The 16,063-nt window shown below is 50.1% G+C and overlaps 2 protein-coding genes across 2 annotated transcripts in view; both read left to right on the top strand.

Annotated features, from left to right (window-relative positions):
• Positions 1–16,063, top strand: part of stx1a (syntaxin 1A (brain)) — a 236,651-nt gene that overhangs the window by 110,176 nt on the left and 110,412 nt on the right. The gene's annotated exons all lie outside the window — the stretch shown is intronic.
• On the top strand, positions 274–2,444 carry LOC115123591 (diacylglycerol O-acyltransferase 2-like). The gene has a single exon (XM_065024199.1). It carries the CDS (start codon positions 387–389, stop codon positions 1,365–1,367), a length of 981 nt encoding a protein of 326 aa, XP_064880271.1. The 5' UTR covers positions 274–386; the 3' UTR covers positions 1,368–2,444.

Here is a 16,063-nt window from a genome sequence, read left to right as displayed (position 1 = left end):
CTTGAAGTTAAGCAGAGGTAGCTATGGTTACCCTGAATGTGAAAAACATTCCCCTCTCCCCTGGTTCCCTGCCCAGTAATAAATCTTAACCTCTGACCCCCCCTCCACAGGGTTCTGTGGATCCGTCAGAGTAATTCACCCTCAACCTGAAACACACCCGTCTGTTCATGTCCGCTTTGGACTCTTGTCACCGTTTATCTTTTAAAAGCCATAACTCATCAGTGTGTCAAAGTGTTACGGGATGAAATCGTTATCTCTGCAGCCTCCGTTGAACCGTGATCAAAGTACGTCCGTGCAGGGTACTAGTGCTCTCCGAACAGTCGCTCTTGTTCTCTATAATCACCTTTTTTTTTGTGGGGGTGAAAACTACAGAAACGGTTTTAGGGATGAAGCTGGTGAAAACTCAAAGGACAGAATTCCTGGAGAATATCAGTGTTCTGCAGTGGATCTGGAGCTTCCTCCTGTTAGGTCCGGCTTGTATTGGATTGATGGTGTACCTTCTGTTGACCTGTCTGTGGCCGCTGCCTGTTCTCTACCTCATCTGGCAGTTGACGGACTGGCACACACCTGAAAGAGGAGGCAGGAGAAGTTCTTTTGTGAGAAACTGGAAAGTGTGGAATCGCGTTAGGGACTACTTCCCCATGAAGTTAGTGAAGACGGCGGAGTTGAACCCGAACGAGAACTACATCTTAGGGTGTCATCCTCATGGGGTGTTGAGTATCGGAGCCTTTGCCTCTTTTAGCACCGAGGCCTGTGGATTTATGGACCTCTTTCCTGGGGTGCGCTCCTGCCTCTGCATCCTGGGGGGCCTCTTCAAGATCCCCCTCTACAGGGAATATGCCATGGCCACAGGTTGTTGTCCAGTCAGCAAGCCTAGTCTAAAGCACCTTCTGTCTAATAGTGGACAAGGCAATGCGGTGGTGATTGTGATAGGGGGCGCTGCTGAGTCACTGTTGAGCCTGCCTGGGGTTAACACTGTGGTTATGAAGCAGAGGAAAGGCTTTGTCCGGGTGGCCCTGGAGTTTGGGGCTAACCTGGTGCCCGTCTACTCGTATGGGGAGAACAATATTTTCCGCCAGGTGATCTTCTCTGAGGGGAGTTTGGGCTGGAGGTTCCAGCAACTCTTCAAGAAGATCATGAGCTTTTCCCCATGTCTGTTTGTAGGTGAACGCTGGTTCTGGATGCCTTACCACTGTCCGGTCACCACTGTCGTGGGTAGTCCTATCCCAGTGCCAAAGAGGCCTTTTCCCACTCAGGAGGAGGTGGACCACTATCATGGCCTCTATATGGAATCCCTGGTCAAGCTCTTCAATGAACACAAGGCCAGCTGTGGACTCTCAGACAGCCACGAGCTACAGATCGTATAGACCTGTCGTTTAGACTGCTCCCACGAGGACAATGTGAATGACACCGTAGCCTATTGATCTCCACACTGAGAATACTTGAATAAACACATTCCCACTGGAGGATCTGATCCAGAGATGTCAATAATCATTGATCCTTGGATTTAGCCAAGCTGCCTGGCTACTAGCGTTTTACTGACAACTAGGATCTCACGTCATTTGGTCAGATGCTGTTTACGTAGTCTGTCCACGAGATATTACTTTAAGAATGACTACAACGGAATAGTGCATGTGCTTAATATGTAGCAATAATTTAACCATGATTTAACCATCATTTAACCATTATTAAACAGGTTCAAATTCAGCTCATTCTCCATTTCATAAAAAAACAGTGATTGATTGTGTGACTTAGGGTTTACTTAGAAACACTGGGCTGACATGTTGAGTACGATCAATTTTCTTAATTAAGAGTGTGAACACAGTCTGCCTCCCAGACCCAAAGATCAGCTAACTGAAACACACACACACACACACACACACACACACACACACACACACACACACCAATATTATAAAGAGGTGTTTGAGCTGCCAGTCCGAAAGGAAGGACACTCTCAACATGATGATTTTCATCTAATGTCATGTCATTCCTATGACACCTCTGGCCTAATGACTGTCATTCTGGAAGGTCAGCACTGGACACCTGACCCGAACTTTCTATTCTGTGAAGAGGGGTCACCACCACCATCCTGTATCCAGCTCTGTGTTCTCCTATCTGGGGGTGTGATCAGTGCACAGACAGCCTCTTCTCTCCAGGGTTCTGTGGATCCGTCAGAGTGATTCACCCTCAACCTGAAACACACCCGTCTGTTCATGTCCGCTTTGGACTCTTGTCACCGTTTATCTTTTAAAAGCCATAACTCATCAGTGTGTCAAAGTGTTACTGGATGAAATCGTTATCTCTGCAGCCTCCGCTGAACCGTGATCAAAGTACGACAATGCAGGGTAAAACTGCACACGCAATTATTGGAATATAAAACAAAATCCTTGTCACCTGATCCATCATTACAACGTGTTTTAAATCATTGTTTGGTCTCACCATCGTTCATTTACTGTTAAACAGCTGTACTTTTTGTCTTTGGCTGTTCTAGATTTCCGCTGAGGGTTTTGTTGCAAGTCTTGTTCTCCTCCAATAATTCCCAGTTATTTAAATGTCCTCCGGTGTGTATGACTTAGATACCTTAGCCAACCAGTTTAAACAAGTTCCATTCATAGTAACAATTTGTGGCCTACAGATTACTCTGACCATTTACACAACACAGTAATACAATGCTGGAAAACTCATAAAACACCTCCAACACCTCAGTAATGCAAAATGTGTTGTTTTTATATCCAATTTATTAGTCTCGTTGAACCAGATATATCATCTCACGGTTAGCAGTCATTCTCTAAGTTCTTTAATCTATGGCAAGAGTATGTACTTTATATATATATATAGTCCTTTACATCCAGAAATGTGTTGATATGGGGGGGACATGTTGCTGTTTAAGATTAAAGTCTAATACAGTAATTCTGATTAGTGCGATATCTATTAACATGTTACATTAATGGATAAATCCTAATAAAGATTAGCCTCATTCACTGTTTTCAACACATCTGCTGACAACCCTAATACATTGCTTTACCAAGGCCCCCCCATCCCCTTTTTCTCCCCAATTTCGTGATTTACAATCTTGTCTCATCGCTGCAACTCCTCAACGGGCTCGGGAGAGGCGAACGTCGAGTCATACGTCCTCCGAAACATGACACGCCAAAACCGCGCCTCTTAACCACCCGCTCGCTTAACCCCCCCGAAGCCTGCTGCATCAATGAGTCGGAGGAAACACCGTTCGGACTGACGACTGAAGTCAACCTGCAGGCACCCGCCACAAGGAGTCAGTAGAGTGCGATGAGCCAATTAAAGCTCCGCCCCCCGGCCACACCCTCCCCTAACACGAACGATGCTGGACCAATCCCTGTGGGACTCCCGGTCACGGCCGGTTACCAAGGCGTTTTTCAATTAAATAACCTGGTGACCCGTCCTGTCTGGCCGTGAAGCTTAGAGAGTTTTGCAGCTTATTGGTTTGTTATATGTAAATGTGCTGCTGTTGTGGAATTAATTAAGATGATTAATTACTCTCTCTCTATTTTTGGAAAGGCAATTAGTGCTCAGGAGAGAGAGAGGAAGGGAGGTCTGTCTCTCTTGTAGAACTGAACTCAGCTCACAATGAAAGTTAACGATAGAGAAAACACTGGAAGACAAGACACAAATCCTCTCCATGTCAACTGGTAGGAGTGGCCTACCAGGTAGGATGCAATCTAAGAGTGTGCAGAGCCTGAGACACCCAGCACTGAGAGAGTGGAGAGGAGGCAGAGCCTGAGACACCCAGCCCTGAGAGAGTGGAGAGGAGGCAGAGCCTGAGACGCCCAGCCCTGAGAGAGTGGAGAGGAGGCAGAGCCTGAGACACCCAGCCCTGAGAGAGTGGAGAGGAGGCAGAGCCTGAGACGCCCAGCACTGAGAGAGTGGAGAGGAGGCAGAGCCTGAGACGCCCAGCACTGAGAGAGTGGAGAGGAGGCAGAGCCTGAGACGCCCAGCACTGAGAGAGTGGAGAGGAGGCAGAGCCTGAGACGCCCAGCCCTGAGAGAGTGGAGAGGAGGCAGAGCCTGAGACGCCCAGCCCTGAGAGAGTGGAGAGGAGGCAGAGCCTGAGACACCCAGCACTGAGAGAGTGGAGAGGAGGCAGAGCCGGAGACGCCCAGCACTGAGAGAGTGGAGAGGAGGCAGAGCCGGAGACGCCCAGCACTGAGAGAGTGGAGAGGAGGCAGAGCCTGAGACACCCAGCACTGAGAGAGTGGAGAGGAGGCAGAGCCTGAGACACCCAGCACTGAGAGGGTGGAGAGGAGGCAGAGCCTGAGACGCCCAGCCCTGAGAGAGTGGAGAGGAGGCAGAGCCTGAGACGCCCAGCACTGAGAGAGTGGAGAGGAGGCAGAGCCTGAGACGCCCAGCCCTGAGAGAGTGGAGAGGAGGCAGAGCCTGAGACACCCAGCACTGAGAGAGTGGAGAGGAGGCAGAGCCTGAGACGCCCAGCCCTGAGAGAGTGGAGAGGAGGCAGAGCCTGAGACGCCCAGCACTGAGAGAGTGGAGAGGAGGCAGAGCCTGAGACGCCCAGCCCTGAGAGAGTGGAGAGGAGGCAGAGCCTGAGACACCCAGCCCTGAGAGCCCAGTGGAGAGGAGGAGGCAGAGCCTGAGACGCCCAGCCCTGAGAGAGTGGAGAGGAGGCAGAGCCTGAGACGCCCAGCACTGAGAGAGTGGAGAGGAGGCAGAGCCTGAGACGCCCAGCCCTGAGAGAGTGGAGAGGAGGCAGAGCCTGAGACGCCCAGCACTGAGAGAGTGGAGAGGAGGCAGAGCCTGAGACGCCCAGCCCTGAGAGTGGAGAGGAGGCAGAGCCTGAGACGCCCAGCCCTGAGAGAGTGGAGAGGAGGCAGAGCCGAGACGCCCAGCACTGAGAGAGTGGAGAGGAGGCAGAGCCTGAGACGCCCAGCACTGAGAGAGTGGAGAGGAGGCAGAGCCTGAGACGCCCAGCCCTGAGAGAGTGGAGAGGAGGCAGAGCCTGAGACGCCCAGCACTGAGAGAGTGGAGAGGAGGCAGAGCCTGAGACGCCCAGCACTGAGAGAGTGGAGAGGAGGCAGAGCCTGAGACGCCCAGCACTGAGAGAGTGGAGAGGAGGCAGAGCCTGAGACGCCCAGCACTGAGAGAGTGGAGAGGAGGCAGAGCCTGAGACGCCCAGCACTGAGAGAGTGGAGAGGAGGCAGAGCCTGAGACGCCCAGCACTGAGAGACTGGAGAGGAGGCAGAGCCTGAGATGCCCAGCCCTGAGAGAGTGGAGAGGAGGCAGAGCCTGAGACACCCAGCCCTGAGAGAGTGGAGAGGAGGCAGAGCCTGAGACGCCCTAGCACTGAGAGAGTGGAGAGGAGGCAGAGCCTGAGACGCCCAGCACTGAGAGAGTGGAGAGGAGGCAGAGCCTGAGACGCCCAGCACTGAGAGAGTGGAGAGGAGGCAGAGCCTGAGACGCCCAGCACTGAGAGAGTGGAGAGGAGGCAGAGCCTGAGACGCCCAGCACTGAGAGAGTGGAGAGGAGGCAGAGCCTGAGACGCCCAGCCCTGAGAGAGTGGAGAGAAGGATCTGATGGTTCACGGTGTCAAAGGCAGAGGATAGATCTAAAAAGATGAGAACAGAGGAGAGAGAGTCAACTTTGGCAGTTCGTAGATCCTCCTTGACACAGAGAAAAGCAGTCTCGGTTGAGTGACTCTTGAAGCCAGACTGATTAGGGTCAACAAGATCGTTCTGAGACAGATAGTGAGAGAGTTGGTCAGAGACATCCCGCTCAAGTATTTTGGAAAGAAAAGAAAGATGGGATACCGGACTGTAGTTTGACGTCAGAGCAGTTGAGTGTTGGTTTCTTGAGGAGGAGAGCAACTAGAAGGCCATTTTGAAGTCAGAGGGGATGCAGCCAGTGGTCAGGGATGAAGGATGTGAGGAATGGGAGAAGGTCTCCAGAGATGGTCTGGAGGAGGGGGTGGGGCCTAGCGGGCAGGGATGAAGGATGTGAGGAATATGGGAGAAGGTCTCCAGAGATGGTCTGGAGGAGGGGGTGGGGCCTAGCGGGCAGGGATGAAGGATGTGAGGAATGGGAGAAGGTCTCCAGAGATGGTCTGTAGGAGGGGGTGGGGCCTAGCGGGCAGGGATGAAGGATATGAGGAATGGGAGAAGGTCTCCAGAGATGGTCTGGAGGAGGGGGTGGGGCCTAGCGGGCAGGGATGAAGGATGTGAGGAATGGGAGAAGGTCTCCAGAGATGGTCTGGAGGAGGGGGTGGGGCCTAGCGGGCAGGGATGAAGGATGTGAGGAATGGGAGAAGGTCTCCAGAGATGGTCTGGAGGAGGAGGTGGGGCCTAGCGGGCAGGGATGAAGGATGTGAGGAATATGGGAGAAGGTCTCCAGAGATGGTCTGGAGGAGGGGGTGGGGCCTAGCGGTCAGGTTGTTGGGCGGCCAGACTTCACTGGTCGCAGGATTTTAACTGGAGAGAGAGAGGGAAGAACGAGGTCAAGGCGTAGGTTAGTTCTGAGTGAGGGGGACCAGTGGACTTAATAGGCTGAGTGAATGAGGGGGACCAGTGGACTTAATAGGCTGAGTGAATGAGTGGGACCAGTGGACTCAATAGGCTGAGTGAATGAGAAGCGGATGTCATCAACCTTCTTTTCAAAGTGGTTGACAAAGTCGTCAGCAGAGAGGAAGGAGGAGGGGGTGGAGGAATGAAGAGGGAGGAGGAGGGGGTTGGAGGAATGAAGAGGGAGGAGGAGGGGGGAGGAATGGAGGAAGGAGGAGGAGGGGGTGGAGGAATGAAGAGGGAGGAGGAGGAGGGGGTGGAGGAATGAAGAGGAAGGAGAAGGTGGGAAAAGAGTTTCCTAGGGTTGGAAAGTGTCTTCGGCAGCGGATACAGAGGACGAGAAGGTAGCGAGTAGGGAGTGGAAGGATGATGAGACCTACGGAAGTTTAGTTTTCCGTCCACTTTCGCTCAGAAGAGCGGTGAGCCATTGTCAGGAAATTAGCTTATGAAGGTGTTGAGGAACTCTCCAAGGGCACCTGGTGGGCGATAGGTGACAACAATGTTAAGCTTGAGTGGTTAAGTGACAGTGACAGCATGATATTCAAATAAGAATAGAGAAAATCTCTCCTTCAGAGAAATGAGTAACGCTGTTGCGTCACCGTGACGACTACAGTTCCACAGCCCACATTTCTACATACTATAGGCTACTATACTGGTGAACACTGCAGTCTTGCTGAAGACCATCCTGCAAATCCAACTCCTGCTTTATGGAAGGTTTTGAGACTGGTTGATAAAGTCTCGGGTTGGTGTGTGCCTGTGTGTGTTTGTTTGCCTGGGAGACAGGCTAACCCAGGGGAGGAGAGAAAAAGGAGGACGGGAGGAGGAGAGAAGAGAGCACGTCTCCAGTTGCCAGGTCTTCCTGATAAGTCTGGTAGATCAGAGAGAGGGCCCCAGGCCATTTTACACCTGAGTATTTCCAGACCTCATTAAGGGCTGACTGGCTGGTGTCAGTCACTATTTATGCTGCTACTGGGGGGGAAAACAGCACTGATCCTCTCTTCATAAACACAATAAGCTGCCAGTCTGTTTCTAGTCTCTTTAATATTTATTTTTTATTTTTATTTCACCTTTATTTAACCAGGTAGGCTAGTTGAGAACAAGTTCTCATTTGCAACTGCGACCTGGCCAAGATAAAGCATAGCAGTGTGAACAGACAACACAGAGTTACACATGGAGTAAACAATTAAAAAGTCAATAACACAGTAGAAAAAAAAATGGGCAGTCTATATACAATGTGTGCAAAAGGCATGAGGAGGTAGGCGAATAATACAATTTTGCAGATTAACACTGGGGTGATAAATGATCAGATGGTCATGTACAGGTAGAGATATTGGTGTGCAAAAGAGCAGAAAAGTAAATAAAAAAATAAAAAAAAACAGTATAAAAACAGTATGGGAATGAGGTAGGTGAAAATGGGTGGGCTATTTACCAATAGACTATGTACAGCTGCAGCGATCGGTTAGCTGCTCGGATAGCTGATGTTTGAAGTTGGTGAGGAGATAAAAGTCTCCAACTTCAGCGATTTTTGCAGTTCGTTCCAGTCACAGGCAGCAGAGTACTGGAACGAAAGGCGGCCAAATGAGGTGTTGGCTTTAGGGATGATCAGTGAGATACACCTGCTGGAGCGTGTGCTACGGATGGGTGTTGCCATCGTGACCAGTGAACTGAGATAAGGCGGAGCTTTACCTAGCATGGACTTGTAGATGACCTGGAGCCAGTGGGTCTGGCGACGAATATGTAGCGAGGGCCAGCCGACTAGAGCATACAAGTCGCAGTGGTGGGTGGTATAAGGTGCTTTGGTGACAAAACGGATGGCACTATGATCGACTGCATCCAGTTTGCTGAGTAGAGTGTTGGAAGCCATTTTGTAGATGTGATAGAGGAATTCTAAATTCCTTTAATGTTTTAATTGCCAAAACCAATTAGCACTCATTTCTAATTCATTTAATGAGTTGTAAGTTCATTAATTATGCATGAAGTAGATCGAGACCAGTCTTAAAAGCCAGGTTAAAGAGCGTTTAATTCCAGAGAGTACTAAATGCTTACACACATTACCACAGGTTATAAACTGAAAATGACGTCAGCGTTTTCCAAACGTTCCGTTCCACAAACAGAGGGCCCCTCTAATTCTCAAGCCTCTGCGTTATCAGCACGAAGTCAAGGCCAGTCAGCATAAATCAACATTCCCGACCATTTTGGAGATGGTCCGTTCCCACCACCTGGAGATTTGTACAACTGAATGAACTTAAAGAACAGACCTTCATTTTTACTAAACTTCCTGACTACATTATATACAATTGTGAAAGGGAGCAAGAGGGACAGTACATTATAGCATTTGGACTAGTCAGTTTCTGATTGGAATGTATACATAATTAGTCATTTCAAACATATTTTCCTCTATCAAGATGACATCGCCGAAATCGAGGATCGGTAGGATAGTCAGTTTTACTAGGGTAAGCTTGGCAGCGTGAGTGAAGGAGGCTTTGTTGCGGAATAGAAAGCCGACTCTTGATTTGATTTTCGATTTGGGTGCCTGGGTGCCAGTCTGTTTCTAGTCTCTTTAACATAGCCTGGGTGCCAGTCTGTTTCTAGTCTAATATAGCCTGGGTACCAGTCTGTTTCTAGTCTCTTTAACATAGCCTGGGTGCCAGTCTGTTTCTAGTCTCTTTAATATAGCCTGGGTGCCAGTATGTGTCTAGTCTCTTTAACATAGCCTGGGTGCCAGTCTGTTTCTAGTCTAATATAGCCTGGGTGCCAGTTTGTTTCTAGTCTCTTTAACATAGCCTGGGTGCCAGTCTGTTTCTAGGCTCTTTAATATAGCCTGGCTGCCAGTCTGTTTCTAGTCTCTTTAATATAGCCTGGGTGCCAGTCTGTTTCTAGTCTCTTTAACATAGCCTGGGTGCCAGTCTGTTTCTAGTCTAATATAGCCTAGGTGCCAGTCTGTTTCTAGTCTAATATAGCCTGGGTGCCAGTCTGTTTCTAGTCTCTTTAACATAGCCTGGGTGCCAGACTGTTTCTAGTCTGTTTAATATAGCCTGGGTGCCAGACTGTTTCTAGTCTCTTTAATATAGCCCGGGTGCCAGCCCTAATCCTCTCCTCATAAACCTCACAGGCTGACAGTCTCTTTCTAGTCTCTTTAATATAGCCTAGGTGCCAGTCTGCTTCTAGTCTCTTTAATATAGCCTGGGTGCCAGTCTGTTTCTAGTCTATTTAATATAGCCTGGGTGCCAGCCCTAAGCCTCTCTTCATAAACCCCATAGGCTGCCAATCTGTTTCTAGTCTAATATAGCCTGGGTGCCAATCTGTTTCTAGTCTCTTTAACATAGCCTGGGTGCCAGTATGTTTCTAGTCTCTTTTTAATATAGCCTGGGTGCCAGCCCTAAGCCTCTCTTCATGAACCCCATAGGCTGCCAGTCTGTTTCTAGTCTCTTTAATATAGCCTGGGTGCCAGTCTGTTTCTAATCTCTTAAATATAGCCCGGGTGCCAGCCCTAAGCCTCTCCTCATAAACCCCACAGGCTGCCAGTCTGTTTCTAGTCTATTTAATTAATATAGCCTGGGTGCCAGTCTGTTTCTAATCTCTTAAATATAGCCTGGGTGCCAGCCCTAAGCCTCTCCTCATAAGCCCCACAGGCTCCCAGTCTGTTTCTGCTCTCTTGCCAACTCTTTATGGAATTGTCATGCAAAACATTTTATTGAGCTTGACAATGACAATGGACGAGGCAAAAGTACAAGCAGATCTGGGACCAAGCTACTGCTACTGGGACCAGGCTACCGCTACTGGGACCAGGCTACTGTACTGCTCCTAGGACCAGGCTACCGCTACTGGGACCAGGCTACTGCTACTGAGACCAGGCTACTGTACTGCTACTGGGACCAGGTTACTGCTACTGGGATCAGGCTACTGTACTGCTACTGGGACCAGGCTACTGCTACTGGGACCATGCTACTGTTACTGGGACCATGCTACTGCTACTGGGACCAGGCTACTGTACTGCTACTGGGGCCAGGCTACTGCTACTGGGACCAGGCTACTGTACTGCTACTGGGACCAGGTTACTGTACTGCTACTGGGACCAGGCTACTCCTACTGGGACCAGGTTACTGCTCCTGGGACCAGGCTTACTGCTCCTGCTACTGGACCAGGCTACTTACTGAGACCAGGCTACTGCTCCTGGGACCATACTGCTACTGCCAGGCTACTGGGACCAGGCTACTGGGACCAGGCTACTGAGACCAGGCTACTGCTCCTGGGACCAGGCTCCTGTGACCATGCTACTGCTACTGGGACCAGGCTACTGCTACTGGGACCAGGCTACTACTGCTACTGGGACCAGGCTACTGCTACTGGGACCAGGCTACTGCTACTGGGACCAGGCTACTGCTACTGGGACCAGGCTACTGTACTGCTACTGGGACCAGGCTACTGCTACTGGGACCAGGTTACCGCTGCTGGGACCAGGCTACTCCTACTGGGACCAGGCTACTACTGAGACCAGGCTGCTCCTGGGACCAGGCTGCTACTGAGACCAGGCTACTGGGACCAGGCTACTATACTGCTCCTGGGACCATGCTACTACTACTGGGACCAGGCTACTGCTACTGGGAGCAGGCTACTATACTGCTACTGGGACCAGGCTACTGCTACTGAGACCAGGCTACTGTACTGCTACTGAGACCGGGCTACTGCTCCTGGGACCAGGCTACTGCTACTGAGACTAGGCTACTGCTACTGCTACTGAGACCGGGCTACTGGGACCAGGCTACTGCTACTGAGACTAGGCTACTGCTATTGGGACCAGGCTACCGCTGCTGGGACCAGGCTACTCTACTGCTCCTGGGACCAGGCTACTGCTACTGAGACCAGGCTACTGCTCCTGGGACCAGGCTACTGCTATTGGGACCAGGCTACCGCTGCTGGGACCAGGCTACTCTACTGCTACTGAGACCAGGCTACTGCTACTGGGACCAGGCTACTGCTACTGAGACCAGGCTACTGCTACTGAGACAAGGCTACCGCTCCTGGGACCAGGCTACTGCTCCTGGGACCAGGCTACTGTACTGCTACTGAGACCAGGCTACTGCTCCTGGGACCAGGCTACTGCTACTGGGACCAGGCTGCTCCAGGCTGGGACCAGGCTACTGCTACTGAGACCAGGCTACTGGGACCAGGCTACTGCTACTGGGACCAGGCTACTGCTACTGGGACCAGGCTGCTGCTACCAGGCTACTATACTGCTACTGGGACCACTGCTACTGCTACTGGGACCAGGCTACTGCTACTGGGACCAGGCTACTATACTGCTACTGGAACCAGGCTACTGCTACTGGGACCAGGCTACTGCTACTGAGACCAGGCTACTGTACTGCTACTGAGACCAGGCTACTGCTACTGAGACCAGGCTACTATACTGCTCCTGGGACCAGGCTACTGCTACTGGGACCAGGCTACTGCTACTGGGACCAGGCTACTGCTACTGGGACCAGGCTACTGCTACTGGGACCAGGCTACTGCTACTGAGACCAGGCTACTGCTCCTGGGACCAGGCTACTGCTATTGGGACCAGGCTACCGCTGCTGGGACCAGGCTACTGTACTGCTACTGAGACCAGGCTACTGCTACTGGGACCAGGCTACTGCTACTGAGACCAGGCTACTGCTACTGAGACCAGGCTACTGCTACTGAGACAAGGTTACTGCTCCTGGGACCAGGCTACTGCTCCTGGGACCAGGCTACTGCTCCTGGGACCAGGCTACTGTACTGCTACTGGGACCAGGCTACTGCTCCTGGGACCAGGCTACTGCTACTGGGACCAGGCTACTGCTACTGGGACCAGGCTACTGCTACTGAGACCAGGCTACTGCTCCTGGGACCAGGCTACTGCTACTGAGACCAGGCTACTGCTACTGAGACCAGGCTACTGCTACTGGGACCAGGCTACTGTACTGCTACTGAGACCAGGCTACTGCTACTGGGACCAGGCTACTGTACTGCTACTCAAACCAGGCTACTGCTACTGGGACCAGGCCACTGTACTGCTACTGAGACCAGGCTGCTGCTCCTGGGACCAGGCTACTGCTACTGGGACCAGGCTACTGCTACTGGGACCAGGCTACTGTACTGCTCCTGGGACCAGGCTACTGCTCCTGGGACCAGGCTACTGCTACTGGGACCAGGCTACTGTACTTCTACTGGGACCAAGCTACTGCTCCTGGGACCAGGCTACTTACCCTGTTGAGTAGCTGCTTTCCAATCTTTGGGAATTTCAGACGACACGAAAGAGAGGTTGAACAGGCTAGTAATAGGGGTTGCAACAATTTCGGTGGATAATTTTTGAAAGAGAGGATCCAGATTGTCTATCCCGGCTGATTTGTAGGGGTCCAGATTTTTCAGCTCTTTCAGAACATCAGCTATCTGAATTTGGGTAAAGGAGAAGTGGGGGAGGTTTGGGCTTGTTGAGTTGCTGTGCGGAGCGCAGGGCTGTTGACCGGGGTTGGGGTAGCCAGGTGGAAAGCATGGCCAGCCGTAGAAAAATGCTTATTGAAATTCTCAATTATTGTGGATTTATCGGTACTGACAGTGTTTCCTAGCCTCAGAGCAGTGGGCAGCTGGGAGGAGGTGCTCTTATTCTCCATGGACTTTACAGTGTCCCAGAACCTTTTTGAGTTTGTACTACAGGATGCAAGTGTCTGTTTTTTAAAAGCTAGCCTTAGCTTTCCTAGCTGCCTGTGTATATTGGTTCCTAACTTCCCTGAAAAGTTGCATATCACGGGGGCTATTCGATGCTAATACAGAATGCCACAGGATGTTTTTGTGCTGGTCAAGGGCAGACAGGTCTGGAGGTGAACCAAGGGCTATATCTATTCCTAGTTCTACATTTTTTTGAATGGAGCATGCTTATTTAAGACGGTGAGGAAGGCACTTTTAAAGAATAGCCAGGCATCCTCTACTGACAGGATGAGGTCAATGTCATTCCAGGATACCCCGGCCAGGTCGATTAGAAAAGCCTGTTTGCTGTGTTTTAGGGAGCGTTTGACAGTGATGAGGGGTGGTCGTTTGACCGCAGACCCATTACGGATGCAGGAAATGAGGCAGTGATCGCTGAGATCTTGGTTGAAAACAGCAGAGGTGTATTTGGCGGGCGAGTTTGTTAGGATGATATCTATGAGGGTGCCCATTGTCGTGACGTTGTCCTGGGGGTAGGTTTATGACAGTCATAAATACCTCTTCCCCCCTTTTCTCTTTCTACCCTACTGATGTTACATTTGCAATCCCCTTGGTTAACATAGAGATTCTGGGAACATCAGAAGGTGGGGGGAAATTAACAATATTCTGGTAATCCAACCAGTTGAACATATGCGGTGGTACTTAATGAATATGATGTCAGTTTGGTTGTCATCTGAGACATTCTCATTAATGATAAGATGACATAAACTCTACAGTGGAAAGTCTACACATCAGAGTTATCGGATTCACGTGAAATTGTTGTTCAATTTAAATGTTTGAATATGAAATTATTCGTGTTGGGATGAAATGTGATTTTAGCTTCTAAAATGTGAGATTTGGGGTTTTCATAAGATAGGGCTCTGCTCAATCAGTTGCCCGCCCCTGTGAAGCGACATGGGCTATAAAACTTTTTAAACACGCCCTCCTCTCCCTTCCTATATAAAGCCTTGACGACAATATAACCTCCTGTTCCGAGGATGTGAGAACGACGGTCCGATGTCAGAATGGTTTAGATAATAACTACAGAAAAATAAGACAACATCAGCGTGAGCTTTGGTTGCGAATGGTATGAACTTTGAACTCTTATTCACTACAGAAGTGATACCTCCTAGCCGTTGAGTTAGTAACAGCAGATGCAAACGAGGGTTGGGAAGGAACAGACAGAGTATCCCGTCTATCACACAACGACGTTACTACAACGTATCCAATTGACCATCAGAGACATTCGTCAAAGGACTCTGTTTGGCAACACGGCCTTCCATCTACCACCAACCTACCGAAGCGCAGCTCAGAGTAAATATTTATTGCATTTTCCTTTTCCAAATGGGAGGTAATTTAGAATGCATAAGATACTGTACTTACGATAGCACAGCTTCGCCCTTTGTTCCTCAGTCTTCCCGCTCTTTCACTCAAACCCAGACCCTTTTCTTTTGTGTAACCAGCTGTCATATCTGTCATGCAATAAAATGCAAATTAATTACTTAAAAATCATACAATGTGATTTTCTGGATTTTTGTTTTAGATTCCGTCTCTCACAGTTGAAGTGCACCTTTGATAAAAAATTACAGACCTCTACATGCTTTGTAAGTAGGAAAACCTGCAAAATCGGCAGTGTATCAAATACTTGTTCTCCCCACGCCATGTGTGTGAGAGAGAGAGAGAATGAGTGAGAGAGAAAGAGAGAGAATGAGTGAGAGAGACAGAGAGAGAGAGAGAATGAGTGAGAGAGAGAGAGAGAGAGAGAGAGAGAGACAATAAGATAAGTATGGTGCATGTGAGAGCCAGGAGTTGAGTCAAACATAATTAGGACTGGGCTGTGATGACAGAGACGGTCTAAACAGTTGAGCTCTGAGGTGCCTGCTGTTGGCACTGAGAGGATGGTGATTCTCAGGCAGAAGCATGTCATCACATCCTGTAGGACTCTGAACTTCAACCCTCTGTATAGAGCCTACTTTAAGGCTGTCAGAAGCCTAATTTAACAGAACGCTCTGTCCTAGAGCTGTCGTAAGCCTGACTTAACAGATCGCTCTGTTATAGAGAATACTTTAGGCTGTCGTAAGCCTGACTTAAGAGAACGCTCTGTCATAGAGCTGTTGTAAGCCTGACTTAACAGAACGCTGTCATAGAGCTGTTGTAAGCCTGACTTAACAGATCGCTCTGTCATAGAGCTGTTGTAAGCCTGACTTAACAGAACGCTCTGTCATAGAGCTGTTGTAAGCCTGACTTAACAGAACACTCTATCATAGAGCTGTCGTAAGCCTGACTTAACAGAACACTCTATCATAGAGCTGTCGTAAGCCTGACTTAACAGAACGCTCTATCATAGAGCTGCGCAGGTCCTAATCCAGGCACTTGTCATCTCCCGTCTGGATTACTGCAACTCGCTGTTGGCTGGGCTCCCTGCCTGTGCCATTAAACCCCTACAACTCATCCAGAACGCCGCAGCCCGTCTGGTGTTCAACCTTCCCAAGTTCTCTCACGTCACCCCGCTCCTCCGCTCTCTCCACTGGCTTCCAGTTGAAGCTCGCATCCGATACAAGACCATGGTGCTTGCCTACAGAGCTGTGAGGGGAACGGCACCTCAGTACCTCCAGGCTCTGATCAGGCCCTACACCCAAACAAGGGCACTGCGTTCATCCACCTCTGGCCTGCTCGCCTCCCTACCACTGAGGAAGTACAGTTCCCGCTCAGCCCAGTCAAAACTGTTCGCTGTTCTGGCCCCCCAATGGTGGAACAAACTCCCTCACGACGCCAGGACAGCGGAGTCAATCACCACCTTCCGGAGACACC

The sequence above is a fragment of the Oncorhynchus nerka genome, linkage group LG11, assembly GCF_034236695.1.
Source record: "Oncorhynchus nerka isolate Pitt River linkage group LG11, Oner_Uvic_2.0, whole genome shotgun sequence".
NCBI classification, from domain to species: Eukaryota; Metazoa; Chordata; class Actinopteri; order Salmoniformes; family Salmonidae; genus Oncorhynchus; species Oncorhynchus nerka.
The sequence above is the reverse complement of the archived record's forward strand: the minus strand, read 5'-3'. Positions and strand labels throughout refer to the sequence as shown.